General features: G+C 37.2%; 1 protein-coding gene across 2 annotated transcripts in view; it reads left to right on the top strand.

Moving 5' to 3' along the window:
• CFAP44 (cilia and flagella associated protein 44) overlaps window positions 1–22612 on the top strand; it is a 42272-nt gene that overhangs the window by 5603 nt on the left and 14057 nt on the right. For both annotated transcript variants that reach the window (XR_008839883.1, XM_056485297.1), the window contains exons 3-21: window positions 1306–1483; window positions 2500–2662; window positions 3669–3771; window positions 4064–4280; window positions 5627–5741; window positions 6239–6403; window positions 7406–7561; window positions 8175–8222; window positions 9616–9715; window positions 10950–11044; window positions 12653–12859; window positions 13780–13890; window positions 15531–15680; window positions 17445–17663; window positions 18106–18248; window positions 19125–19395; window positions 21332–21387; window positions 21813–21975; window positions 22301–22431. Coding sequence is in view for 1 of the 2 variants with exons in the window: in XM_056485297.1 (XP_056341272.1) it covers window positions 1306–1483; window positions 2500–2662; window positions 3669–3771; window positions 4064–4280; window positions 5627–5741; window positions 6239–6403; window positions 7406–7561; window positions 8175–8222; window positions 9616–9715; window positions 10950–11044; window positions 12653–12859; window positions 13780–13890; window positions 15531–15680; window positions 17445–17663; window positions 18106–18248; window positions 19125–19395; window positions 21332–21387; window positions 21813–21975; window positions 22301–22431 (2791 nt within the window). In the remaining variant the exon portion in view is untranslated. The remainder of the gene's footprint in view (window positions 1–1305; window positions 1484–2499; window positions 2663–3668; window positions 3772–4063; window positions 4281–5626; window positions 5742–6238; window positions 6404–7405; window positions 7562–8174; window positions 8223–9615; window positions 9716–10949; window positions 11045–12652; window positions 12860–13779; window positions 13891–15530; window positions 15681–17444; window positions 17664–18105; window positions 18249–19124; window positions 19396–21331; window positions 21388–21812; window positions 21976–22300; window positions 22432–22612) is intronic.

The raw sequence follows: 22612 nt of genomic DNA, 5'->3' as shown, positions 1-22612 counted from the left end.
CATGTCATCTAACACACTAGATATGGGTAGCATGAATAATAAATCCACTTTGGAAGAATTTTCTATGCATTGCTGCATTACTTTTGGCATTTGTTTGATATTCCTATTACACCTTTTTTCTGTTATATGATGTGTTTGTTTCTTTCCTTCCACTAAGTTTTAAATGACTATATTTTTGAAGTAAGCTTCTCCTCTACACTTAATGCTAAACAGCAGGATGTCTGTTGTTGGACAGAGGAGATTCTTTTACTACTACAGAAATATATATTTATTTAATATGGCGTGTTTGAGCAAATTAGTCAAAGAAATTCATACCTAAGAGGGTGATCCCAATTATAGTTTACAAAAGAAAATAAAACTAGTGTTTCCAAGGAATCACCAACTGCAGAGGAACAAGAGGAAGAAGGGGAGCAAGTGGAATCAGACATTGAGAGCACTGCTGAGAACTGGTGTCCACTGAGGAGATGTTGGCACAAAATTAAAACCCCCAGTACTTTCTAGTTTTCATTCGTTTTACTGTTATTATTAGGAACAGCATAACAACCTCAGATTGTAATCAGTTTCAGTGAAAGAGTATTTCTGCTCCCTTTCAGTTGGCTTAACTTAGCTCTTTGCTTGGCTGCTCTCTGACCCCTTTGCTTGTTTCTCATGGCACGCCTAGGAGAGAGCAGTTACAACAGCATGAAATGCTTATAAAATAAATTTAACCTGAGATAAACAACTGGAAACTACTTTTAGTGGTGCTTTTGACTAGTTGGAAATCAAGGTGACAGTATTGTGCATTGCAATCCAGTGAGGAACTACACTGGGTCACACATTAACAGTTTGCTTTCTTGAGGACAGTGGTGTTTTCTGGTGGTCCATTATATGTGGTTTTAATAATTGTTTCGTGTAACAATGTACATTCAATAGCTACTGAAAAGGTATACTTTAAAATTTGTTTGGTTTCTAAAGTGGAGACCTAAATATCAAGCAAACCTCAACTGAACTGCTTTGGTAAGTTTGTCTTAAAGTTTTAAAACCAGTATTTTTAAAATGGTTTCAAAATTTTTCCTGTTTAAATTCTTCAGTTTTGAATATTTACAGTGAAGTTTTAAAAGCCTGTGGGACTATTTGTTGCAGACTGTTCCAGGACAAGTAGTTACTAAGCCATGGGACCCTTGTTTTGAGCAATGAAGTATTGATTGCTCTGTCAAAGGGGGCAAAGAATTGTGGCTCCTTCCCTTTTATGGTTAGGTGCACGTATCAGCAAGTAACCCAAAACATATAGTGAATATAAATTTCTGTTATGTTACCACTTCTAAGGTGCAGAAGGCAATTTGGACGAAGAAGATAATAGTGAAGAATTCTCAGAATCACAAAAATGGCCTGAGGAGGTAAAAAAGAAAATCCCGGAAACCTTCTTCTATACGTATGAAGATGTATATTCAGGACCATATTCCACTGACGACTTTGAGATACCCACTGACCTTCTTGTTTTTAGGTATCCTTTCTGTTGAGCTTGTGCAAATTCAAACCTGATGAAATTTAATATATGCTCTCAAAATTGTATTGGTCATATTTGGAGTAGCCTATGTGGCATTAGTGGAATGGGTTGAGACACAGATAAAAGTCCTGGCCAGTATGGTTCTGGGTGAATTTAATTTTAAGTGTTCTCTTGACCTCATAAAGATTTCTTACTGGGCATAAGTACTATCATAAGTACTCCTCTAGAACTAGATCATAGAAAAGCTAATGTGACCAGGCAGAATACTGGCATAAGAATATGCCTTGCAAAGCTCTCCCTTTCTCTGTAGCCACACTGGTGTTCCCCAAGAAGCTGGGAGGAGGGTGGAAGAGCTCCTGTGTAACTTGTAAGGGAGAAGTGGGAAAGTAACAAGGTAGATTTGTATTCTGGTGCTCGGAAGATTTAAACAGGTAGAATTAAAGAAGTGGTGCCCATCAGTAAAGAGCCATGATAAACTCTTTGGTAGGTATGGTTAAATAGGGTAGGATATGATATGTGACTTTCATATATGCTGGTGGTTTTCTCTGCAGACACAGTTCAGTTGCTATTGAAGACTGGATTTCCCCTTTTTTATATGTGCCTGTAAACAATTAAGAAGTGAGCTTGAAAATTTCCTTGGTTTGATCTCTTGTCTGTAGAACAGTTCCTGGTAATCTGATGCACATCATTTGCATTTCATTTGAAAATAGAACACAGATAGAATATTAATTTCTTGCAGCTCCAAATGATCCAGTAGAAGCAAGAGGCATACCCATAGTGGAAATGAAAAGATGGAATATGAACTTTAGAAGGCCTTTACTTTGCCTTCCTTTCAGTTATAGAGTTCAGATATATTTTACTTTCACTGTATACTGAGAAAAATTATCTCCTGCTATCGGCTTAGTCACTAGTTTCAGTATTCTCATTTCTGTTTCAGTTTAAGCATTTCTATCCACTTAGTAAACTGTCTAGAAAGCCAGTATCTAATCTTTTCCTTATTGGACTGTTCCCAGACATTCTTTTGGATATGACTGTACCAGACCTGTAAACTTGATGATGATGGATACACATACTGTGGGGTATATAGCAGGCAACCAGGTGATGCTCCAGAACCTGAGAACTAAGAATCAGACGTACGTCCGAAGCAGCTGTGGTGGTGGAATTGGCTTTATCACAGTATGGCTTTTGTTTATTGTTTAAGAACTTCAGTTGCTTTCTAGGAAAAAAAATGTTTGCTTGGCTGTAGTTTTCAGATATGGGAGATTTCTACAGTTGCACATGCATATACATAAGAAAGTGTGGTATGGATTAAAGGAATGTGTGGACCATGCAGGATTGGCTTCTCATCTCATCAATATAATTGGTGGAGGACAAGTATCTGCACACCTTAGTCCCAGGCTCAAACACCTAAAAGGACTGACAAGTCCAGCTGGGATTAATTTTTAGCACTTTTGCATTCTTATTTAAATCTTTTGGCTCATAGCAATTCTTTTATTTTTTTTTTCAACACTTCATCTGTCCTAATCATAACTGATACTAATATAGAGTCTTACTTGCAATTAAAATTTAGAAAATCAAGCTCCCACACAAATGAAGAGAAAAAGTATCTGGTTTCACTCTAATAAAATTATCAAGAGCTTGAAGTCTCAAGTTCTGTCTCTGAATTTGAAGCACCTTACCCTGTGAAAGCTCTGCCGTCTCGTAATTTTATTGCACATTAGTAAGGCTTTCAGACTACCAGCCTCAGACTGTCCTACTTCATCATTAGCAGCCTTTTCTGGGGAATCAGTGTACATTTTTACACCTTCAGAGTAGTGTAATTCAGGATGGCTTTTCTCCAGCTGTCTGCTGAAGTAGATGGCTGCTGACACAAATGCTGCTATGGAGAGATCAACTAGTGGGTTGAGTTAGGTAGGAATAGTAAAAGGATGCATCACAAAGCAGATTGTTTTACCAATGCCACAATATATGTGTGATACAGCATTTTGTGTGCTTAGTGGCTTCATTCTGATACTGAGCAATAGGTTAGCAGTTGTTCAGAATAAACACACAGGAAAATGCAATCTAGTATTTATGGCAGTATGTTTTGACTAATGAGTGAGTGAATACAATAACTCAATACTTAGCAGGATAAAGACAAAGGTGTTATTACAGCATGCAACAGGACTTCTGCTTTTTCAAGGCACACCCTAGTAAGGAGTACTTTGCAGTAGGAGAAAAAGGAAAGAAGCCAAACATTGTCATCTACTCATATCCTTCGGTGAGGCCCTACAGAATACTGAAAGGTAGTGTAAAAAGTTATATTTTCATTTTATACAGATGGACTAGTGTTTAAAAATCCCAGCAGATGGAGTAGTGGATCATTTTTAGTTTAGAAGGAAATAGATTTTTTTGATAGAAAACACTGGTTTCAAGCTTTTTCATTATTGCATTATTTAATTGAGATAGCCAACCTAAAGCCATTACTTACTGAAAGAAAAGTAATTTCAGTGAAAGTTGAGCTCCTCTTGAATACATTTTTGTGTTGTTTCTACCTCTTTCCTGTGTATGTGTATTGGGGCTTGTACATTTCTCTAGGTGGAACAGAGGTAGCCTATGTTTTTGGTGATTTCAACCGTACTGGCACTTTGCTGGCCAGTGTTGGAAGCAGCCCTGACTACATGTTGACTATCTGGGACTGGAAACAAGAAGACACTCTGCTGAGGTCAAAAGCTTTTGCACAGGATGTTTACAAGGTCATGTTTTCTGCTGAGAATGAAGAGCATCTAACTACAGGTGGATCAGGACACATCAAGTAGGTTTGCTGATTAGGATTAATACCTCTGCAGTCATAATACATAGGAGATGACTAACAAGAATGTATCATTAGCAAAAATGTACCAATGAGGAATTCTATTTTATCTGGCCCTTACACTTACAAAAAGGGGGAATTGAAAATCCTTCAGCCAGTCAAACAAATCTTTCAATATGTTTGCTGTCCAAATAGGATGATGCTTCATGTTAAATGTCAGTACCTCTGGCTCCAGTCTTGTAATTTCAACAAGGGCTGGGAAGAAATAATGAAAAATACTTATATATACATGTCTTCTAGCTGGTAATGTAGGATATATGCATTCTGGGTTTTCTGCCTTTGATTTCTTGTGCTCATGGACAGCCATTAGAGCTGGTTGCCAAGTCATGGATCAGAAACCCTCTGATTGCACCAAAAGCCTATGAAAGATGTCTCCATCCATTCCCTTCCCTGCTATGTTCATGGGTTCTTTTATCAAAAAGGATCAAACAAAAGATTTGTGTTCTGTTTTTATCCAGTACTCAAATGTTCACACAACAGAGACTTATGCTATGAGTGGGATTCTGTTGTAATAAAAATGGTATCTTTAAAATTAGAATGCATCTAGAGTTTCTTTGAATTTTAATGGAAAAATCAGATAAAAATCTGAGATTTGCTTTATAGTTTTGTTGCAAGGTAGTCTGAAATAGCAAATGATTTATTTAGTCACAGAACAAATGTGGTTTAAATGCATTATTTATGGAAATCTGACAAAAAAATCTCTTATAAACTTTCTTTTGGGCTAAAATACTGCAAATAAACTCTGACATAGCTTTTATTGCATGATAAATGTGACCTTTCACCCAAATGTGGACTCAAATTACAATTTCCAATAGTTATCTTAATTTAGGATAAAACCTTTGGCTCAGTGAGATTTTATAATATAGTTTAATTCCACAAGAGGACTTGGATGACATTCATCAAAGACATCAGTCCCTTGGATTTACAAAACTGAGCATCATACACTCCACAGCAAGAATGAAATAGGTATCCCTATGTGTATGGGTTGTAGCTGGAAAGATGTAGCTGTGGATTTTACACTTCTTAATTTTAAATAGTAGTTTAATCTTCATTCTGCATATTCCAAATCCTTTTCCTAGCTTTTTCATAGGAGTAGTATGTGTAGTTGTAAAGCTTTATGTTATTTTCAAAAGAAAAAACTCCAAGTTCTCCTGCAAAAAAGAGTACTCCATGAGCAGCCCTTGTCTCATGGCAGTGCATGGCTGGTAAGAGTATTGCAAAGTCTGAGAGGGACTGAACGGTGTTTAGGAAATCTTGTATCAGAAAGCGGTGTGCTTTTCTGTACTCAGGTTCTGGAAGGTGGCTCTCACATTAACTGGTCTCAAGTTACAAGGAGCTTTGGGCAGGTTTGGAAAAACAGCAGTATCTGACATTTTAAGTTTTGTGGAGCTGCCCGATGGGAAGGTAAGTAAGAATAAAAAAGAAGAAATATTATGTACCCTTTTAGGCTTTAAATAAAGTCTGCTTTTTAAGTTAGAGAGTTACTGTTTGCTTAAAAAGGTTTTTAAAAATGAGGCCCGTATTGCACTGTTCTGAGAAGAAAATATTGACATCAATTTGCCCAAACCATGTTTTGCTTTGTAATAATTGGAAAATAGTTAGTGTGGTAATTCACAGAGAAAGATCTGTGTTGGCTTAGAGCTGGGTGTCTTCTAGTGTGAAAACAGTGTACAGAAATACAAAGAGACTGTTGGTCCTAATCTTCGACCATTTCAGTGCATACAAATTGCTAAAAAGTTAAACCTCCTCACCCTTTACATTTTCTCTTGCAAATGTCTATACTTTGCCATTGATTTAATGCTTTCATGGAAGGAAGCCACAAATATTAACTGGTTTCTTGCCTGGATTTCTGCACAAGGTTCCTGCACGTGCTTATATATTTATCTTCATTTGCATTGAAGGTTGTCTCAGGAACTGAGTGGGGCAATTTGCTTCTTTGGGAAGGTGGCCTCATTAAAGTAGAGCTCTGTCAGGTTGGACGCAAGCCATGCCACAAGGGTCCTGTCAGCCAATTAATTTTTGATGAAGGAGAACTTTACTCTGTTGGACTAGATGGTGTCATTCGGGTGAGTGTTTCTTTTGCTGTGCCTTTAGGTGTGCAAATATAGGGTCAGGAGGTAAATGTCATGTATTTCCTTTACCAGGTTTTTGGAGGAAATTTTGGAGTGCAGCTTCTTTCTGAAAATTATAGCACATCTCCACAGTGTACATGTTTCAATTGGATAGCGTGGCACTCAGTTTTCCTTGTTTAATAGTAATAATAAATCAGCTTTTACTTTAGTAAATCAAAATTATCTTCTGTGGCTTTCTAATAGCTTTGTTCTTGACTGCATTCTAACATTTTATGATTTTCAGACGTATTAACACGTGGTGTTATCTAAAAGATAAATAATAAACTAGAGGAATATTTGAAATTAATTTTCTGAGTGTTTAGAAGCTCAGATTATTAATGTTAAAATATCACAGAAATTAACTAGCATCTCAGAGATATATATCCTGAAATAGGGAAAGAAAAAGCATCTTGAAGTTAACAAATAAATTAAGGCCATAATGTTTTCCTTATGCATAATACCACTTTCTGATCTCACCTGTCAATGATCAAGAATTTTGCAATCTTATTTCCTTGCTCTTTAAGAGAGGACATGATGTGTCTTCTGCTGATGTGTAAAATGAGCCAGATAATCAATGGGAAACTGACCTATAGGCAGTGGAGAGTTTCAAACACTGTTGTTATTTTGTTTTATAGGTTGGTGTTATCCCCTTAAGAAAATTCACTTTACTATAAGAGTACTAACTGATAGGTTGTCGTTACCCTCAGAGAAGAGCATGGAACAGTTAGACTTCCCATTATTTTGTTCTGCCTCAGTATGAGCCATGCTGAGTGCCCACAGATACCATTTATTCTAAAGCTGCCATGTATAGTTCTATTCCTGTCATTGCTCTAGTTTATGTTCAAGCAGTGATTTTGCTTTCTTAAAATTATTATTTTCCGTATTTATTGTGTATGAAAACAACCTGGTCTTATTAAAAAGGTGCTTTTTTTTTTTAATACTTCCAATGCAATGAAGATGTGGAACTTCGAGGTAATAGATACTGCTGATCCTGTGGATGACACAGGGTTAGTGGAGATGGAGCCTATGAATGAACTTCGGCTTGGCAAGAATGTCAGCCTGAATTTCATGACAAAAATTCTTGACCATGAACAGCCCTTTTGGTATGCTCAGGTAAGACACGCTCAGGTACATGCATCCCTGCGGAGAAACACAGAATGAAGGAGGTGATGGTAAATAACAGCAGGAGTCCATTACAAATCATTACAAATTTCTTTTTGATAGAATTCAGTCTTCTTCTGGATATATAGAAAATCATCTTCGTATCTACCTCCCTCCCTCCCTCCCTGCCTACTTCCAGATTTATTTTTTTTAACACTGAAACAGGCTTCCTAGAAAGGTGGTTTATGTTCCAAGCCTGTGAAGGTTTAAGAGGCACATAATAGAGGTCCTTAATACTAAACTTAAACTTTTGGTCAGGCCTGAAGTGATCAGGCAATTGGATGAGATGATCCTTGCAGGATCTTTCCAACTGAATTGCTATGTTATGCTGTGCTGTGTTTCTAGTGTACAGTAATGTGTGAGACTGTGGAAGAAGAACAGGAGAATGCCAGAGGGTATTGTCCAAGTTCTATTACCTAAAAGAGATGGATGGGGTTCATAAGACCAACATCATTGCATTTAGTCATTTCTGTTTCACAATAATAATCATTAAGGAGTTTTTAAGAAGTCACCATGTGCAGTTTTATTTTCTGTAAATATTCAATTAATGCTTTTTCTTCTTCAGGATACGAGTGGAACAATATGGAAGCTGGATTTGACTTTTTCAAATATGGTAATTTTGTTTTTTCTTTCTTCTGATTTCTTCAGTTCATTTGCAGTAGGAACCATATCCTATTACATCCCATAACTATACTGGTTACATCAGGAATTAAGTTTTTGTTTTATGAAGTTTCACACTAGAAAACTAGCATTGAAACAGTGTCCTGGTTTAGGGCAAATTTGAGAAAAACCTCCAGAAAATAAACCCCCACAATTCCTCCCCCCACCACCGGGTTTGGGAAGAATTTCCTCAGAGAAATGTGGAAAAAACCTGTTTATTTAGCAAACAAAACACTCCCCAACACAAGAAAAAAAAATTGAACAGCCCCAGATGACAAAAAAAAATACCTCTTTCACTGCTCGGAGAGGATGACAAACTCAGAAAGTCTCTCCTGCGAGTGGTCAGCCAGTTATCGGTCTCTGGCGCTGGGGATGACTGCTGCAGATCTCAAAATGCAGACTCCAGTTCCTTAGTATCTCCCAGGTCCCGGTCTGGAACAGGTTCAGATGGTGTTCAAGAAAGAAAGAAAGGTAAAAAAAACAGTCCAGGGAAAGAAATTGGGCTGCCTAGCTAGACTAGCTAATAAGCAAAAGCAAGCAAGCAGCAAGCAAGCAAGCAGCAAGCCAGTAAGCCTAGCCTCCCCTAAGCACAGACCATGGGGGAGGTGAGCCGGCTGATAACCAGCCAAAACAAACCTTCACTTTCAGAGTCAGTCCTGAAAGCACAGAACATAGTACCAGGCATAAAGAAAACACACAATTGGGGATACAAGCTCCAGAACGTCACCCCAGGACAAACAGATGTTTTATTTCATAAAAATTTTCAAATGTAATTGATTGTAATGATTGTGCAGGATGATAAAGAGGAATTTGATTTTTGATTTCTGAAATTTCAGCTGCCAAATTCAAATTACTTTAAAGGAGTTTGATTCTGATAAACTGGTAATGAAAGTTGCATGGATGCAGGAAATTAGTTCAAGGAGTGTTGTTACCAGATAGATGTTTGAACCAATCCTTACTGTAGTCTTTAAATGACAGAAAGAGATAGAAAAAAAAATGAGAAGATGAAACACACCTGAAGTAACTAATGTTACTGCTGAAGATGTTTTTGATGGAGAAATAGATGACAGAGGTGAAAATGGGGGCATTTAATTTTTGCTCTGGAACAAAATAGAGTAAGTAGGAACAATCCCTTCTAGGGAATAAAATTTTTATGTGAAAAGCAAAATATGTTCCAAGAATTTTATGGTAAATAAAAGACCCATACTATACAAACACATGTAAAAAAATTATAGCAAAGTCTGTAATTCCTTGGGCGATGAAATTATTTCCCAGGCAGCATAAACCCAAAGTGGAGAGCACAAGTATGAAATGCAGCAGAATTTCTCTTCTGTTTTTAACTGCAGACCCACGACCCAGAGCGTGTGTGTACCTTCCACTCTGGGAGGATCGAGGCAGTCGGTGTCTCTCCCTTTACATACCTGATGGCCACCACAGCTCTTGACCGTAAGTACACTGTTCCTTTCCTCTCATGCCACTGCCATTACTGCTTTTGAAGGGCAATGATGCTTGGTTTGGAGCTACTGTTTTGTGTTTGGGCATCTACTCTTGCAAAGTCACTTTACGCACAGTTGTTATTCCAGGGATCAGTTCTTTAATAGTTAAGGCAAATCATTAATATTTTGAACCAAGACTACTGTGTTAAGACTACTTTATCTTAAAAACCTGGGATTTTAGCAACAGACGTTCTTAATGGGAAACTTTGCAAATTGTTCTGAAGGAATGGCTGAAAAGGTGAGACATCTGGTTTGAGTAACAGCACTTGTATTCAGGACTGGGGATTAATAATTGTTGGGATTTTTATCTTGTAAGGAATTACAAACACCTCCAGCATTGTGTAAGCCATTGCAAATATTAATGTTTTTGCCTTTCTTAGAAAATGCAATAGCTATTATGCTCTCAACAACAGATAACAAGTAATTGCAGACATATTCATTTATCTTGTGTAAATATTGCTGTTTAGACCTCTCACTGCTAGCTTTATTGTGCTTTGAAAGAAGAACTACTGGCCAGAACATTAACAGTGTCATTCACAGTGTTCAGAAAACACTACAAGCTCTTTTAACTCAATTCCTGTCAATACTGTCTTGTAATTTGTCTGTGTTATACAATGCTCATATTCTTCTAGCCTGAAGACAAACTCCTACCAGTTGAGCAAATGGCATTTCACGTATATGCCAGTTGGAATGAAATTTTATGCAAGCAGTATGTATACTTATGAATCTGCTAATTTTCCCTCTGATGAAATTGGATCTTTTGTGGACAATCTCTTGTATTTTCCTCCCTTTAAATGTTTTCCTCCCTAGGCAGTCCCAAGTAGTAGTCTGTCATCTTTTCCTATGTTGTCACTACAGATTTTCCTCAGAGTGTGCCACAGTTCTGTGCTCACTTGAAAACTATATGTGGATTGTCAGCCTGGGACTTATTACAACCCTCAGTCTTGACAACTCTTGGCTCTGTATAAGTCAAATAGTGAAAAACCCCATATATTTTCATGAGCACCATGAGCACCATGCTAGTAACCATCAGTCATATTTCCAGGCAGGCATTTTGTTACTCAAAAGAGAAAACATACATTTTATCCAGATTTTAATTCAAATAAATAGACATTTCTCCATAAATCCTAACTATGTAAGTGGCATTGCAAGAAATAAATTCTTACTGTCTCCTTTCCACACAGGGTCAGTGCGCATCTATGATTTTGGCAGCAACAGCCAACTGAGTGTAATCAAGTTTAAACAGGGAGGAACAGCATTGACATGGGCACCGGCTGTTGTGAGTTTTTCCTAGCATGTTAGCAAAAATTCATCAAGGAGCTTATAAGCCTGCCAGCATCCAGGAAGCTGCACACCAAGCAAGATATTAGAGGTTACTTGTTAGGCCATGGTGGAATTTACTGTAGTGGGATGTATAGATAAGTCTGTGGGGAGTGTGCTTTTATACAGTATGGGAACAGTTTACTATGGATTACCAGGTATCCTACTTTGTGCCTTCCTAAGATTTTAAAATCAGATCTCAGTGTGCAGTATGGGAAGCAGTCTGAGTTTGTAGACTAACAGCTTCTATTTAACCCACACAAAGTAATTGTCAATTAACATGAGTTAGTTAACACATCTTGAAATGACAGCCCAGACAAATCACAAACATTTGGAGATAAATCATTTAAAACTGTTGCCAGAACTGATCATTCGTGGAGTGTGGAGTCTATCACTTTTAGACATATTTGCTAATTTTAATTAAAATAGTGTCTAGTTATGTTCTTGAAAAAACATAGCAAGCCTGGTGGGTTAATTACAAAGCAAATTTAGGAGGAAAATAATTGCTTGAATGTTCAAGGTGAGAGTTCCACGAGGGGAGTGCCTTTTTAAAATAAAAATATAGTTCTGGCCAATCCAGGCTTTCAGAGATGCTGTTAAGTGGTGACCTGTACCTTCATGAGGTAAGCTGTCTGCCATAATAAATTGTACAGTATCACAAAACTGACTCAGTTCAGCTTTACGAAACTTGTTAGTAAACACAGTCTGAAAAACAAAGGGTACTTAGTCTATCCAGCTGCATTTAAAATTGCATTAGATACTTAGTCACAGTTTAACATGTGCAAATGTATTTTAAAATCTGTCCTATTAATCTAAGAAAACTTAGAAGCATCTGTATACCATAATTTCCTCATAGGCAAGCTAGCAGTATTCTTGTTAGATAAGTGAACACTGACAAGTCAGCTTGTAATTGACTTCAAGACACTCAGATGACAAATATCAGCTAAATCTGCAAGTCCAGCTATATCCAGCTTAAACACAGGCCTGTTTCTGCTAACCTTTCTCATAGTTCAAGCCTGTGTTCATTGTTTGCAATTGGCTTACCTACAGGACTTATGGTAGACTCCTCCTCATTTCCATCTCAAGTAGCAGTCCCTGTTGACTCAATATGGAGTTAGTCAGACCCAAGCCTGTGCCCTGGCCTTTTCAAAAATCATACTTAGATTTGGTGCCCCATATTATATTCAGGGTAATATAATTCCTTCTTTTGAGTTCCAACTCTTCTGCTTAACAAGTTACTGATAGATCTTTATGTCAGTATGAATGACCTCTTTCTCAGACATTACAACTACATCCTCATTAACATCTTCAGTCTCAATGGCATGTTATCACTAAAAATAGCAGAACACAATCCAAGCAGAAAAACAGGCCCCAGTTCTCTCTCTTCCTCTATGGTACCATATTAGAGAGAATAAACATTTCCCATGTATGAAATATTCTTTGTTCTTTAGCAACCCTTTCATGTAAGGTGAGTGTAAAGGTAAACAGCAAAGCATGTGCCATCTGGATTATTCTTCTAAGCTCTCAGATGTACGCTGTGATTTTTTTTTCTTAATTTCACTTAAAGGTGAATCCTGAAGGAGGTCTAATTGCTGTGGGCTTTGAGGATGGTGTTGTCCGCATAATTGAGGTTTATGATCCCAAACTGCTGCCCGGTCGTGAAGGACAGGCCAAGGAGAGTGCAGAGATAAATCTGAAACAAGTTTTCAAACCTCACTCTGCGGCAGTTACAGCCCTGGCATATGAACAAAAGGGAGATGTGTTTGCCACAGGGGTATGTATCATTTAGTTTGGTTGTTTTGTATTAAGCCAAAAAGAGATAAGGTAAAGTTTGTTTACTGACAACAGAGTTTTACTTCTGTTGCTCATGCTGACTGCTTGTTGTAGTTCTCTATGCTGGGAGAAGGATCTGTATGCACTCACATCTGTTTTTCTGAAGGAAAGCAACCATGCAATTCACACAATTCATTTTGGTAATTACTGGTCCGTTCAGTGTGAATTCTGTAATCCCCTTTGAAGAAGGATTTGGTTCATTTTGGAATTAGTTTAGTAGGATCTTGGAATTAGTAAAAACAAGTCCATTGATACATGACATTGGCTACAATCCAGCTGCTACCCAGCACTGCTTGGCCTTGCCACAGGGTCAGTCAGTTTGTCATTATGCCTGGTAGTCTTTGAGATGGTTTCCAGTTAATGTGGTGTCTCTTTTAGAAAGCTAGTCCTTAACCATCATCAGTGCATTTGCAGTTACATGTTCCTTGGGCTGAATTGCCATGCATTTCATTTAATGTAGGATTTAAGCTACAATGAATCATGTTGTATATCAATTCTGCATTTTCTTGTTGTCTGGGGAAATCAGGTTGTGCTACCTTATCTGAAAAATCAGGCCTGAGCCTGAGATTTAAAGGAACTCCTGGGGCAATGGGCAGAAAGCACATGGCTGGGGATGCCAGAGGAGGACCATGAGAACAATTAAGAGCTATGGGTGTAATATGTTTCTTGGAGCAACACGGACAGGATTTTTATTTCCTTCCAGTAATCATCATGGAAATCCAGTCCTAAGTTCCCCTGTTTAAACACATACACAAAAAAGGAAGTATATGCTTATGTCATAAAGTGCTTACAGTCGTGAATTTTTTTTCAGCTTTGATTCAGTCATCATCTTTGTTTGTTTGTTTGTTTGTTTTTCCTCAGAGTAAAGACAAAACAGTTTTCTTTTTTGCTGTTGAAGATGAATACAAGCCAATTGGATTCATCTCTGTCCCTGGGCCTGTACAGGCATTACAGTGGTCTCCACCTTCTCATGTGAGTAGTACATATTTGTTTTATTTCCTTCACAGCAGTGTTAGCATATCATTTTAGAAAAGAATTTCCAATGAAAATAGATGAAGATGTATGACCCTAGTCATGTACTCTATAGATAATACAAATGTTTTACTACTTTGTTCTTCGTGCTTCTTCTGCATGACAGATTCTAAAAGGTTCTATGTAGCTGTATCTCTGGTTCAATCACTATGAATATATTTGGAGTTTCAGATAATGCAAACCACAAGATTTTGGTATGCTTTTTGACTTGAAGGAACAATCTTATTCCTTAGGTTTTGGGAGGTCTGATTCTCTTTGACAAAGAAGTTATTTGGGCATTATTGTCTGTGACTATTGCCCATATTAAAACAGGCTTTTGAACAGCTTTTTGACTAGAGTAAGAAAGATTTTGGGTGCTTCTTGAAATTTGCATTCTTGAAATGTGTCAGGACATATCAAAATAGGTTTTTGCTAATATTTAAAAATGTTCTAGGATTAGGGAAACATCTGAAATTTTGTTTGGTTCAGTATCCTTATTTAGAGGAGAGACTATTCATTATATTTAGATGCTAGCAAGATATATTTTACAGGTGCATAGTGGCAAAATGCTGGTATTTTCACTTGTTAATTTAAATTGCTAAAAATGGGAAAAGAAGTCTTGTTGATATGAATTGTAACTTACTGCAGAAACAACAGATCTTGATCTGACAGTTGCATATTGAGTCCTTTCCTTGAAGACAATGCACTCCTCCTTACTAAAAAAAGCACTCATTGTGTCTTGGATGTGTTAGATTCTGCTTGAGTAATTTTCTCTACCAGTATCTGGCCTCCATTGCTAGATGAGAACATTTAATTTAATAAAGTGCCAGCATCTGAGTGTCACTACTACTTTTTTTTGTTTGTTTTAAGGAAGCATTGGTGATTAAATAGATTACATTTAATTAATGCATTTTTAAACTGAGATCCTATAGACACAGGAACCATATTATTCCTAGTTAGGGTTTCCATAGCAACTCTAATATGCCCTCTTTGTGCATTTTTAGTGTTGGGTCAGATAAAATAAACCTCTCTCTCTTTTCTCCAGATAGCTTATGAAAATTGAAACTAAATACAGACTTTTAAAATCTCAAAACACTGTATAATTATTACTCTCCTCTCACCTGTTCTTCCTAACTTCGCATTTTAAAGGACTTGTCAGGTACTAGAAAAAACAAACAAACAGAGAGGTAAGTAGCATTTGGCAAGACTCTGAGTCAAGTCTTGATGATATAAACGATTTATTAGTATGGAAATTATGAAATTATCAGCCCAAACCCTCCTAACTCTTGGGTCAAATCCATCTTTTAATTTAACCAAATTTCCAAAATATCATCATGCTACTTTCAAGCTAGGCAGTATTAGAATTACAGCTGGTTTGGACGCAGCAAAGATTTCTTCAATTCCTTAGCTTTGCCTAGCATAAAAGAAGCTCACTGATTTCTGTTGTGCATTTAAAAGTGTCCACAAAAATAAGAACACAGGTAAGTGTGGCTGGAGTTTGGCTTTGTGCCTGTGCATCTGCCTAACTTGCTTTTCCTCCCATTTGTCTTGATTCCATTTATACATCTGCCCTATATTGTATTCTTTGTGTTTTGATACAGGACAAGAGCACGCTGCTCATCCTTTGTGAGAATGGCTTTGCTGTCCAGGTTCCTGCCCCTCTCCCTGAGAAGCAGGATACAGCGACATATCACATAAAAAACCTGCCAACACAGTACTTCCATTTTTATAGTATTAAATCCCGAATCAAGGTAAAAAGCCTCTCCTTTGGCAGAATTTCATCTTCATTGTGCCAGGTGATCAAACTACCCAAAAGAGTTTCTATTCCCTGTATTTCATCACAGGGTTTTTGCTAAGCTCCTTGAAAGGGAGTACCAGGTAGAAGCCATTTATGGCTTGAAATTACGAGTTATTTTTGGTTTATTCAAACCTGTATCACACTGAAAGTGTGGTGTGAATTTTGATTATAATTAGAAGACAGCATTAGAGAAAGGGAAAGGTAGTATTACTGCATTAGTTCTCAAGATATTTTAATTTTGGTAATTTTCACAAAAAGAGTATTTCTTGTGGTTGATGTTGGCCCTACAGGAAATTATTTTCAACAGATGTAAAACTCCCAGGTAGTCACCTTGAAGCAAACATGAAACATATGCTTTTTTTTTTTTTAGCAGTATTTCTGACTTTTAAAAATGTTTTAAGTTTAAAGGTGCACATTTAATTTCTGAATGACACTTACTATTTAAAAAGAATATGTGGGGCCAATGGAAAAGAGTTATGCAAACTCACAACTATAGTTAGTTTTGTAAAACTGAAAAGCAAGAATGCTCAGAAGGAGAACTCCAGTGAACAGACTCAGTTTCATACTCAATCCACTACAATCCAACAGCCTCTCTGGTTCTGTTGTTAATCTGTGATTTCTCTGCCTTCTCTGTTAACTGCTCCTGTATTACTGAATGTCAGGCAAAACTTCATTTCATGTTATGACTTGGAGGAAGTCAGCATTCAGGAGAAAGACCTCTAGGTGTTTTTTCACATCTATAAGAATGAGCACAAGGCATGTATATGAAAGATTAAAATAATTGTGTTTGCTTGGTTTTCTTGTTTGTTTTTTGTTTTGTTTTCTTTATTAGTCAAATGACAAGAATAATGTTGAGAAATACTCTAAATCGCTAAAAATAAAGAATGTTTCTACAGAGAGAAAGAATATTAATGACTCTCTTTTTCCTCTGGAAATAGATCAATAAGTTACAACAAGGGTGTTTTAATGCAAGGAAAGATTTCTCACAGTGAAGCACTAAAGTACTTTTTATAGTTTGTGGAGTCCCTAGAACAAGAGATGTTTTAAAAGGGAAATCAGACAAAGGTTTACTGATAGTATTTAAGGGTTTGCTGGTTTGGCTATCTAATAGGAAGCTACTGTTTTAGGGAATGTTTGATACTTGTTTATGCTACAGTAGGTTTGAATGGAAGAGGGTTTTAAAGGTTTGGTAAATCTTTCCTTAAGTTCATTACAGCCTCTCTCTTTTGTACTATATACTATACTATGCTATACTATATACTATACTATACTATACTATACTATACTATACTATACTATACTATACTATATGCATATAATGATGCACTAGAACTTGTTTGAGTTCAGCTTTTCAGTGCTTTTCTTTCTCCAGGGCAGGCAGGGGACAGGATTTAGGATTTCTGCAGGAGTAAGCATAGTGATGGAGATTTGGAATAGTCTCTCTGAGGAAATACTGAAATCTGCTTGTCGTTTGGAATTATTTCTGTTTCAAAGGACTAAAATAAATACTTTAGAGGAGGGAAATGGGGGCATTTCACTGGAGACTCCCATGAAGTGGGGTTGATCTCTGCTAAGTTGGCAGGAAAGAGATTTCTGTAGATATTCTGAATGTATAAGGCCAGGACCAGCTCGGATTTCATTTATGAGACTCCTTCAGTCAGTGATGTGTGGAGTGCCTTGGTTTCATGTCTTGGTGTTTCTCTGCTTGTTGTAATAGCTGGAAGAGGAGATTGCACGGAGAGAGAAAGAGAAGCAGAAGAAGGAGAAAGAAAGGCTTGAATGGATAAAGCAGCAAAAGGAGATGGGACTTGAGGTAGATGAAACCAAAGAGGAAGAAGAAGAAGAAGAGCCATTGCCACCTATCTACATACCAGAAGAGCCCAGTCCCATCCTCTGTGGCTTTTATTCAGCACCAGGAAAATTTTGGCTTTCCTTGGTAAATCAGTTTTTACTTCATGTTGATGATGTGACATCCTTTGCCTTTGAAACCTATCATCCATAGGACATTGAATTCCTTTCCTCCTTGACAAATTCAGTGGTTTTTGTGAAGTAAGCCAGTAGTGTCACTCTAATGCGGATTGTTTGGCAGATTTCCAGTAGGTGCCCCTCTTGGTGGTGCATGAATGAGCACAAAGACTGAGCTGTTCCCTCACAAGCAGAAGGTAGAATTTTAACATAGTGGTAGAATGGTTTGTAATGCCAGTGATCATGACAGACTTCTGTCTGTGGATAAATAAGATCTCTGGGTGTTTGAAAGTAGAATTTTCCAACCTATCACAGATCCTTAAGAAAGGAAGTATTCTGAAATTTGCATTTACCTGGTAAGCTGCTTAAGTTTTCTTTTGTCACCATTTCCTTATGGTCCTTCTCTTCTTCAGGGTGGGTACGACTCAGGGTTTCTGTATCATTGTGAATTCTCACATGATGATGAAGAAGACCCTGAGAAGAGGAAAGATGAACCCTTTGATGTGATTCCCATGAAGGATACCAACGACAATCCCATACACCAAATCTCTTTCTGGTAAAACACTGTAATGTAACAAATAGCTCTGGGATAAAGTTTGATGAAATTGGACTTGGAAGGGAGGAGCCTATGCTCCTTTGTCCTTTTTAATTGTGGCTCAACACCAGTATACACGAACTCTCTCTGGCTTTCCTGGCACTGAGTTTCACTTAGAATTCCTAATGGACATAGCTGGGCCATGTGTCTGACAGAATAATTTTAAAAGACCTTAAAAGATGAAAAAGTTGGATTTCTAAGAAAGTACTGACTAGAACTCAACACCCTAGATTGTAGAACTCCAGGAGAACCCTTAAAAGTCCCTGCATATAGTGATCACCAGAACAGCAAACCAGTTAACAAAGAGAATTAGAACATGGGGTGGTCAGTCCATCTCTCTTGTGCTAAAAATGTAGGCTTCTCAGGATATTCTGTGAACTGTACGAATGGAAAGGCTGGATTCTTTTCAGACTCCCAGTATTAGGTTCCCTGTAAGAGTAGGCATGTTCTACATCAAAAGGAAGCAGGTCTAATTTAGGCTTTCTAATTTTAGGCTAATCTACTGCTGGCTGCAGTCACCACCATCTGTACTAAATGAGGCACAGGGAGGAAAAAACTGCTTTTCTAGCTTTTAAGTTGGTGTCTGCTACACTGCCCACCTCAGGGCTGAGAGTAGTTCTAAGATACCTTGCAAGTGCTGGAATGTTCCTGAGCAGCCAGTTAGCTGGAAAACATTTTGTAGTAGAATCACACATACTTTAAATGGTCCAAATACTTTGTTTTCAGCTTCCAAACTTGGGAAAATGATTTCTATTAAGCTAGATTAGCCCTTTTCATATTTTGAGCTTGCTTGTTAGAATTTGCTGCTATTACTATTTCTTGTTGTTTATTTAACAGTACCAGCAACCCACTGATGTTCTGTGGGATGCAGGATGGCTCTCTTCGTGCTTATCCTCTCAGTGTTAAAGACCTCTCAGCAGATGTCCTGAAGGACTACTGGTACATGAATGTACACGACAATGATAATGGGCAGATCCGGGGGATCTGTTGTAGTCATGATGAGAGGTGTCTGATTACCTGTGGTGGAGATGGGAACATTTTTACATTTGACCTCTTGTCAGAGGAAGAGCTTCCCAAAGAGCTGAAAGTCATAATCCCCCCTCCTAGGGTAAGTTAGTACCCTCTTTCACTGAATTAGGCCTATTTGATATGAAACTACCTGGATGGGCAAACATGGCTCAATTTTTCTTCAAGATCTTTCATAGCAAAAGCTGAAGTTTCTCAAACTGTTTAGAAGAATAGCTCTTGCAAAACGTTCCCTAATAAATGGGCTCTGGGACTGCACTATTCCTTCTCAGTGTTCTGTGTTTTTCTCCAAATAAACATAGTATGTGTTATTTATATGTAATATTCTACCAGTGCTTTCCTGCTCAATGGTGTAGTCATACATATTCCTGGAAAGAAAGAATTGCAAGGATTTCTCATACTTCATACCTTTCCTGGGTTTAATTCCATTAAAGTATATCCTGCTCTGGATGGAGATTCTAGAAATACTACTGGAGAATACCAAATATGTAGTTTTTCCATACATCTAGTACCATTCATCTAAAATTCACAATGGATTTTTTACGTTTGCAGAATAGCACAACATGATGCTGATCCCATTGCTCTCTCACTCTTGGACAGCATTAGTAGTTACCAATTTACAGGTGTCCTTTACTCACTGCAGAGCTGATTATCTCTAGCATGTTTAAACAGATGACACTGGAACTCAGAAGCAGTTCCACTGATAATGCACAAAAGACAGATGTCAACTCCTCCGCTGAAAATGTTCAGACTTTACTGAATTTTTAAAAAGTCTTGAGAGTGCCTGAATTAAATAAATATAACTTGAAAAAAACAGTGAGAGCTGTTGAGTAAAGAAGGTCCATTGTGCACAATAAATATTACAGTAAATATATATTCAGTACAGTTTAAAAAACTTGAAAGTATCAACATAAAACAAATTAAAATTTTAAATATGTTTTAATACCAGTTGGTAACTACATTTTGAAGGATGCTTGGCAACAGAGACAGAAGAAATTGTGATCTTGATCATTCAGCTAAATTGTTCATGATTAGTTGGAATTCTTTACCAGTATGACAAGAATATATAACACTGAGAATAGAGCCAGAGATATTTTCTATAAGTGAACGATTAAAACCTTTCATATCGAGCCTTGCTAAGTCCAGTATTACAAGAAGTGATTAATATACAATTATAAAGCATATATACAGATTTATAGTTTTGAATATGTAAGTAGCTCTATATAAAGATCTTTATGGTCAGTTCTATTGTTCAAGCTAGCAACATTGCTTAATGACCATCCTAATAGAGTTTTTCCCTTTTCAAAGTATATCTTCATCAAGTATCTATTCTCATTTTAAGTCATGTGGAAGATTTTAAAAATTCTATCTTCATTAAACTTAATGAGATTCTTAGAGAATCAAATACAAATTATCCGAAACTAATTGAGTTAAATTACAGATCAGTTAAGTACAACTAGATTGTTGGGTGATAGTTACCCCTCTTTTTTCAGAGCATGATTGCCTGGGGAAATGAGGCTTGTGCTACTGCAATGTCCATCCATCTGTCATTCTTCACAGCTAATAACTGTGAATCTATTATGCAGTCAGCAAAAGCCAACCAGATTAATTACAGATGTGACTTGGAATTAGTCTGTGACACTCTGACTCTTGTCAATGTGGCAGTGAGGGGAGACAAGAGAATTGGGCTGGTGGGTAGAGAAGTGATGTTATGGGACTGAGTGAAGTTAGAACAAGCGATGATATAACAATTTATGCTACTGGGGAGGTTGTAGGATTTGTGTTCTCTGTCCCCAAGGACTATGTTTCATTAGCTCCTTTACATGTAAACCAGCTTCATTGCTTTTTCTGCTTGAAACATTACAACGTAATATTTAAGGCTCAAATAGTAATATTGAAAATGAAGATTTCTTTTGGTTTTTTGAAAGGTGGTGGGAGCCCTTAGTGTTTATAGAAGCTTTATTGTCTGTTGAAACTGTAACTGCTTGTTTAAAGACAAGACAATATTTTTATTCCAGAGTGGTCTTGAAAAAGAGAAGGCTACTGAAGACATTAAGGATCCTAATGCTGACACGTAAGAGATGCTTAGATAATGATGAAAGAGATTTTCAAGTGTTGGTAGCTCTTTTCTCAGCCCATGTATTTCTTTTTGCCTACAAAGAGAAGGGATGAGTTGATCAGCCTGAATTTGGGTCATTTCTTTGTGAAACACACAGTTTTTTCTGCCTTTCTTTCCATTTCATCTATTTTTCTCTGGCAGTAATTCAAATTGTACTATGAGGCAGTTAACTTCAGACTACAGAGACAATAAAAGGTCAAAGCCACTTGGTGTTAGGAGTGTACAAATATACAGGAGCATGATTCTATTCTAAGTTACCATAAGAGCTATTGAGTTCACTGGGATTTTAAGAATGTCAAGGAAATATAAAACTTTGTACAAACTATAATCTTTCCTCTCTTGCACTGAGATAACGTCATTTCCTTTTTATGCATTTTCAGAATTGAGGAATACAAGCAGAAAATGGAATATGAGCGGAAAATGAAGGAAGCTGAAGAAAAGAAAAATAAGAAAAGAGAGGAGTTAAGTGCACTGAGAAAAGATTTTGTTTTTCTCCTTCAAAAGAATCAGGAGTTACCCAAGCACATGCAGTTGCACAAAGAGGTACACCTGGCTTTTATGAGGGTCATTTACTTTTACAGGCACCTTCTTCTAAACTGTTGCTACATATCATGTTGGGGCCAAAGATGTCCAATGCTTTGGATTAAGGTACTTTTAAGAATATATAAATTGCTGGGACTCCTGAATCACATCTGATGATTTGTGCCAATTTAGAAGCACAGGAAAAAATATGGTTCTCTGTGGAGATAGATTCTGAAATAAAGGATTGTGTTGATGTACATGCAACTGTGGCACCTAGGTAAAAATATTTATTATCAAGACCTAGTAGACAAAATAATGTGATGCTGGGTTTTCCATCTTCCTGCAGGAGTTTGAGATGGACCATAGGATCTTTGAAGAGCTGGATAGGCAGACACTACAGAGAATCCAGTTAGTGCGAGAGAAGCTGGCTTGGGAGCACGAGAAACAATTGATTGGATTGCAGAAACTACAAACACAGTAATTACTATTTTTCTTCTACTTATCTCCCTGACCTTCTATGGGGCTTATTGTCTATGAAGTTGTACTTCCCATAAGGAAAAATAGTGTGATTTTTTTTTTCTCTCTCTCTCATATAATCAGTATTTCATTTGTTCTGCTATTATTCTGTTCATATTTTACTTGGAACATACATGAGAGT

This window comes from Oenanthe melanoleuca, chromosome 1 (assembly GCF_029582105.1).
Source record: "Oenanthe melanoleuca isolate GR-GAL-2019-014 chromosome 1, OMel1.0, whole genome shotgun sequence".
Lineage (NCBI taxonomy): Eukaryota > Metazoa > Chordata > Aves > Passeriformes > Muscicapidae > Oenanthe > Oenanthe melanoleuca.
This window is presented reverse-complemented; position numbering and strand designations above follow the sequence as displayed.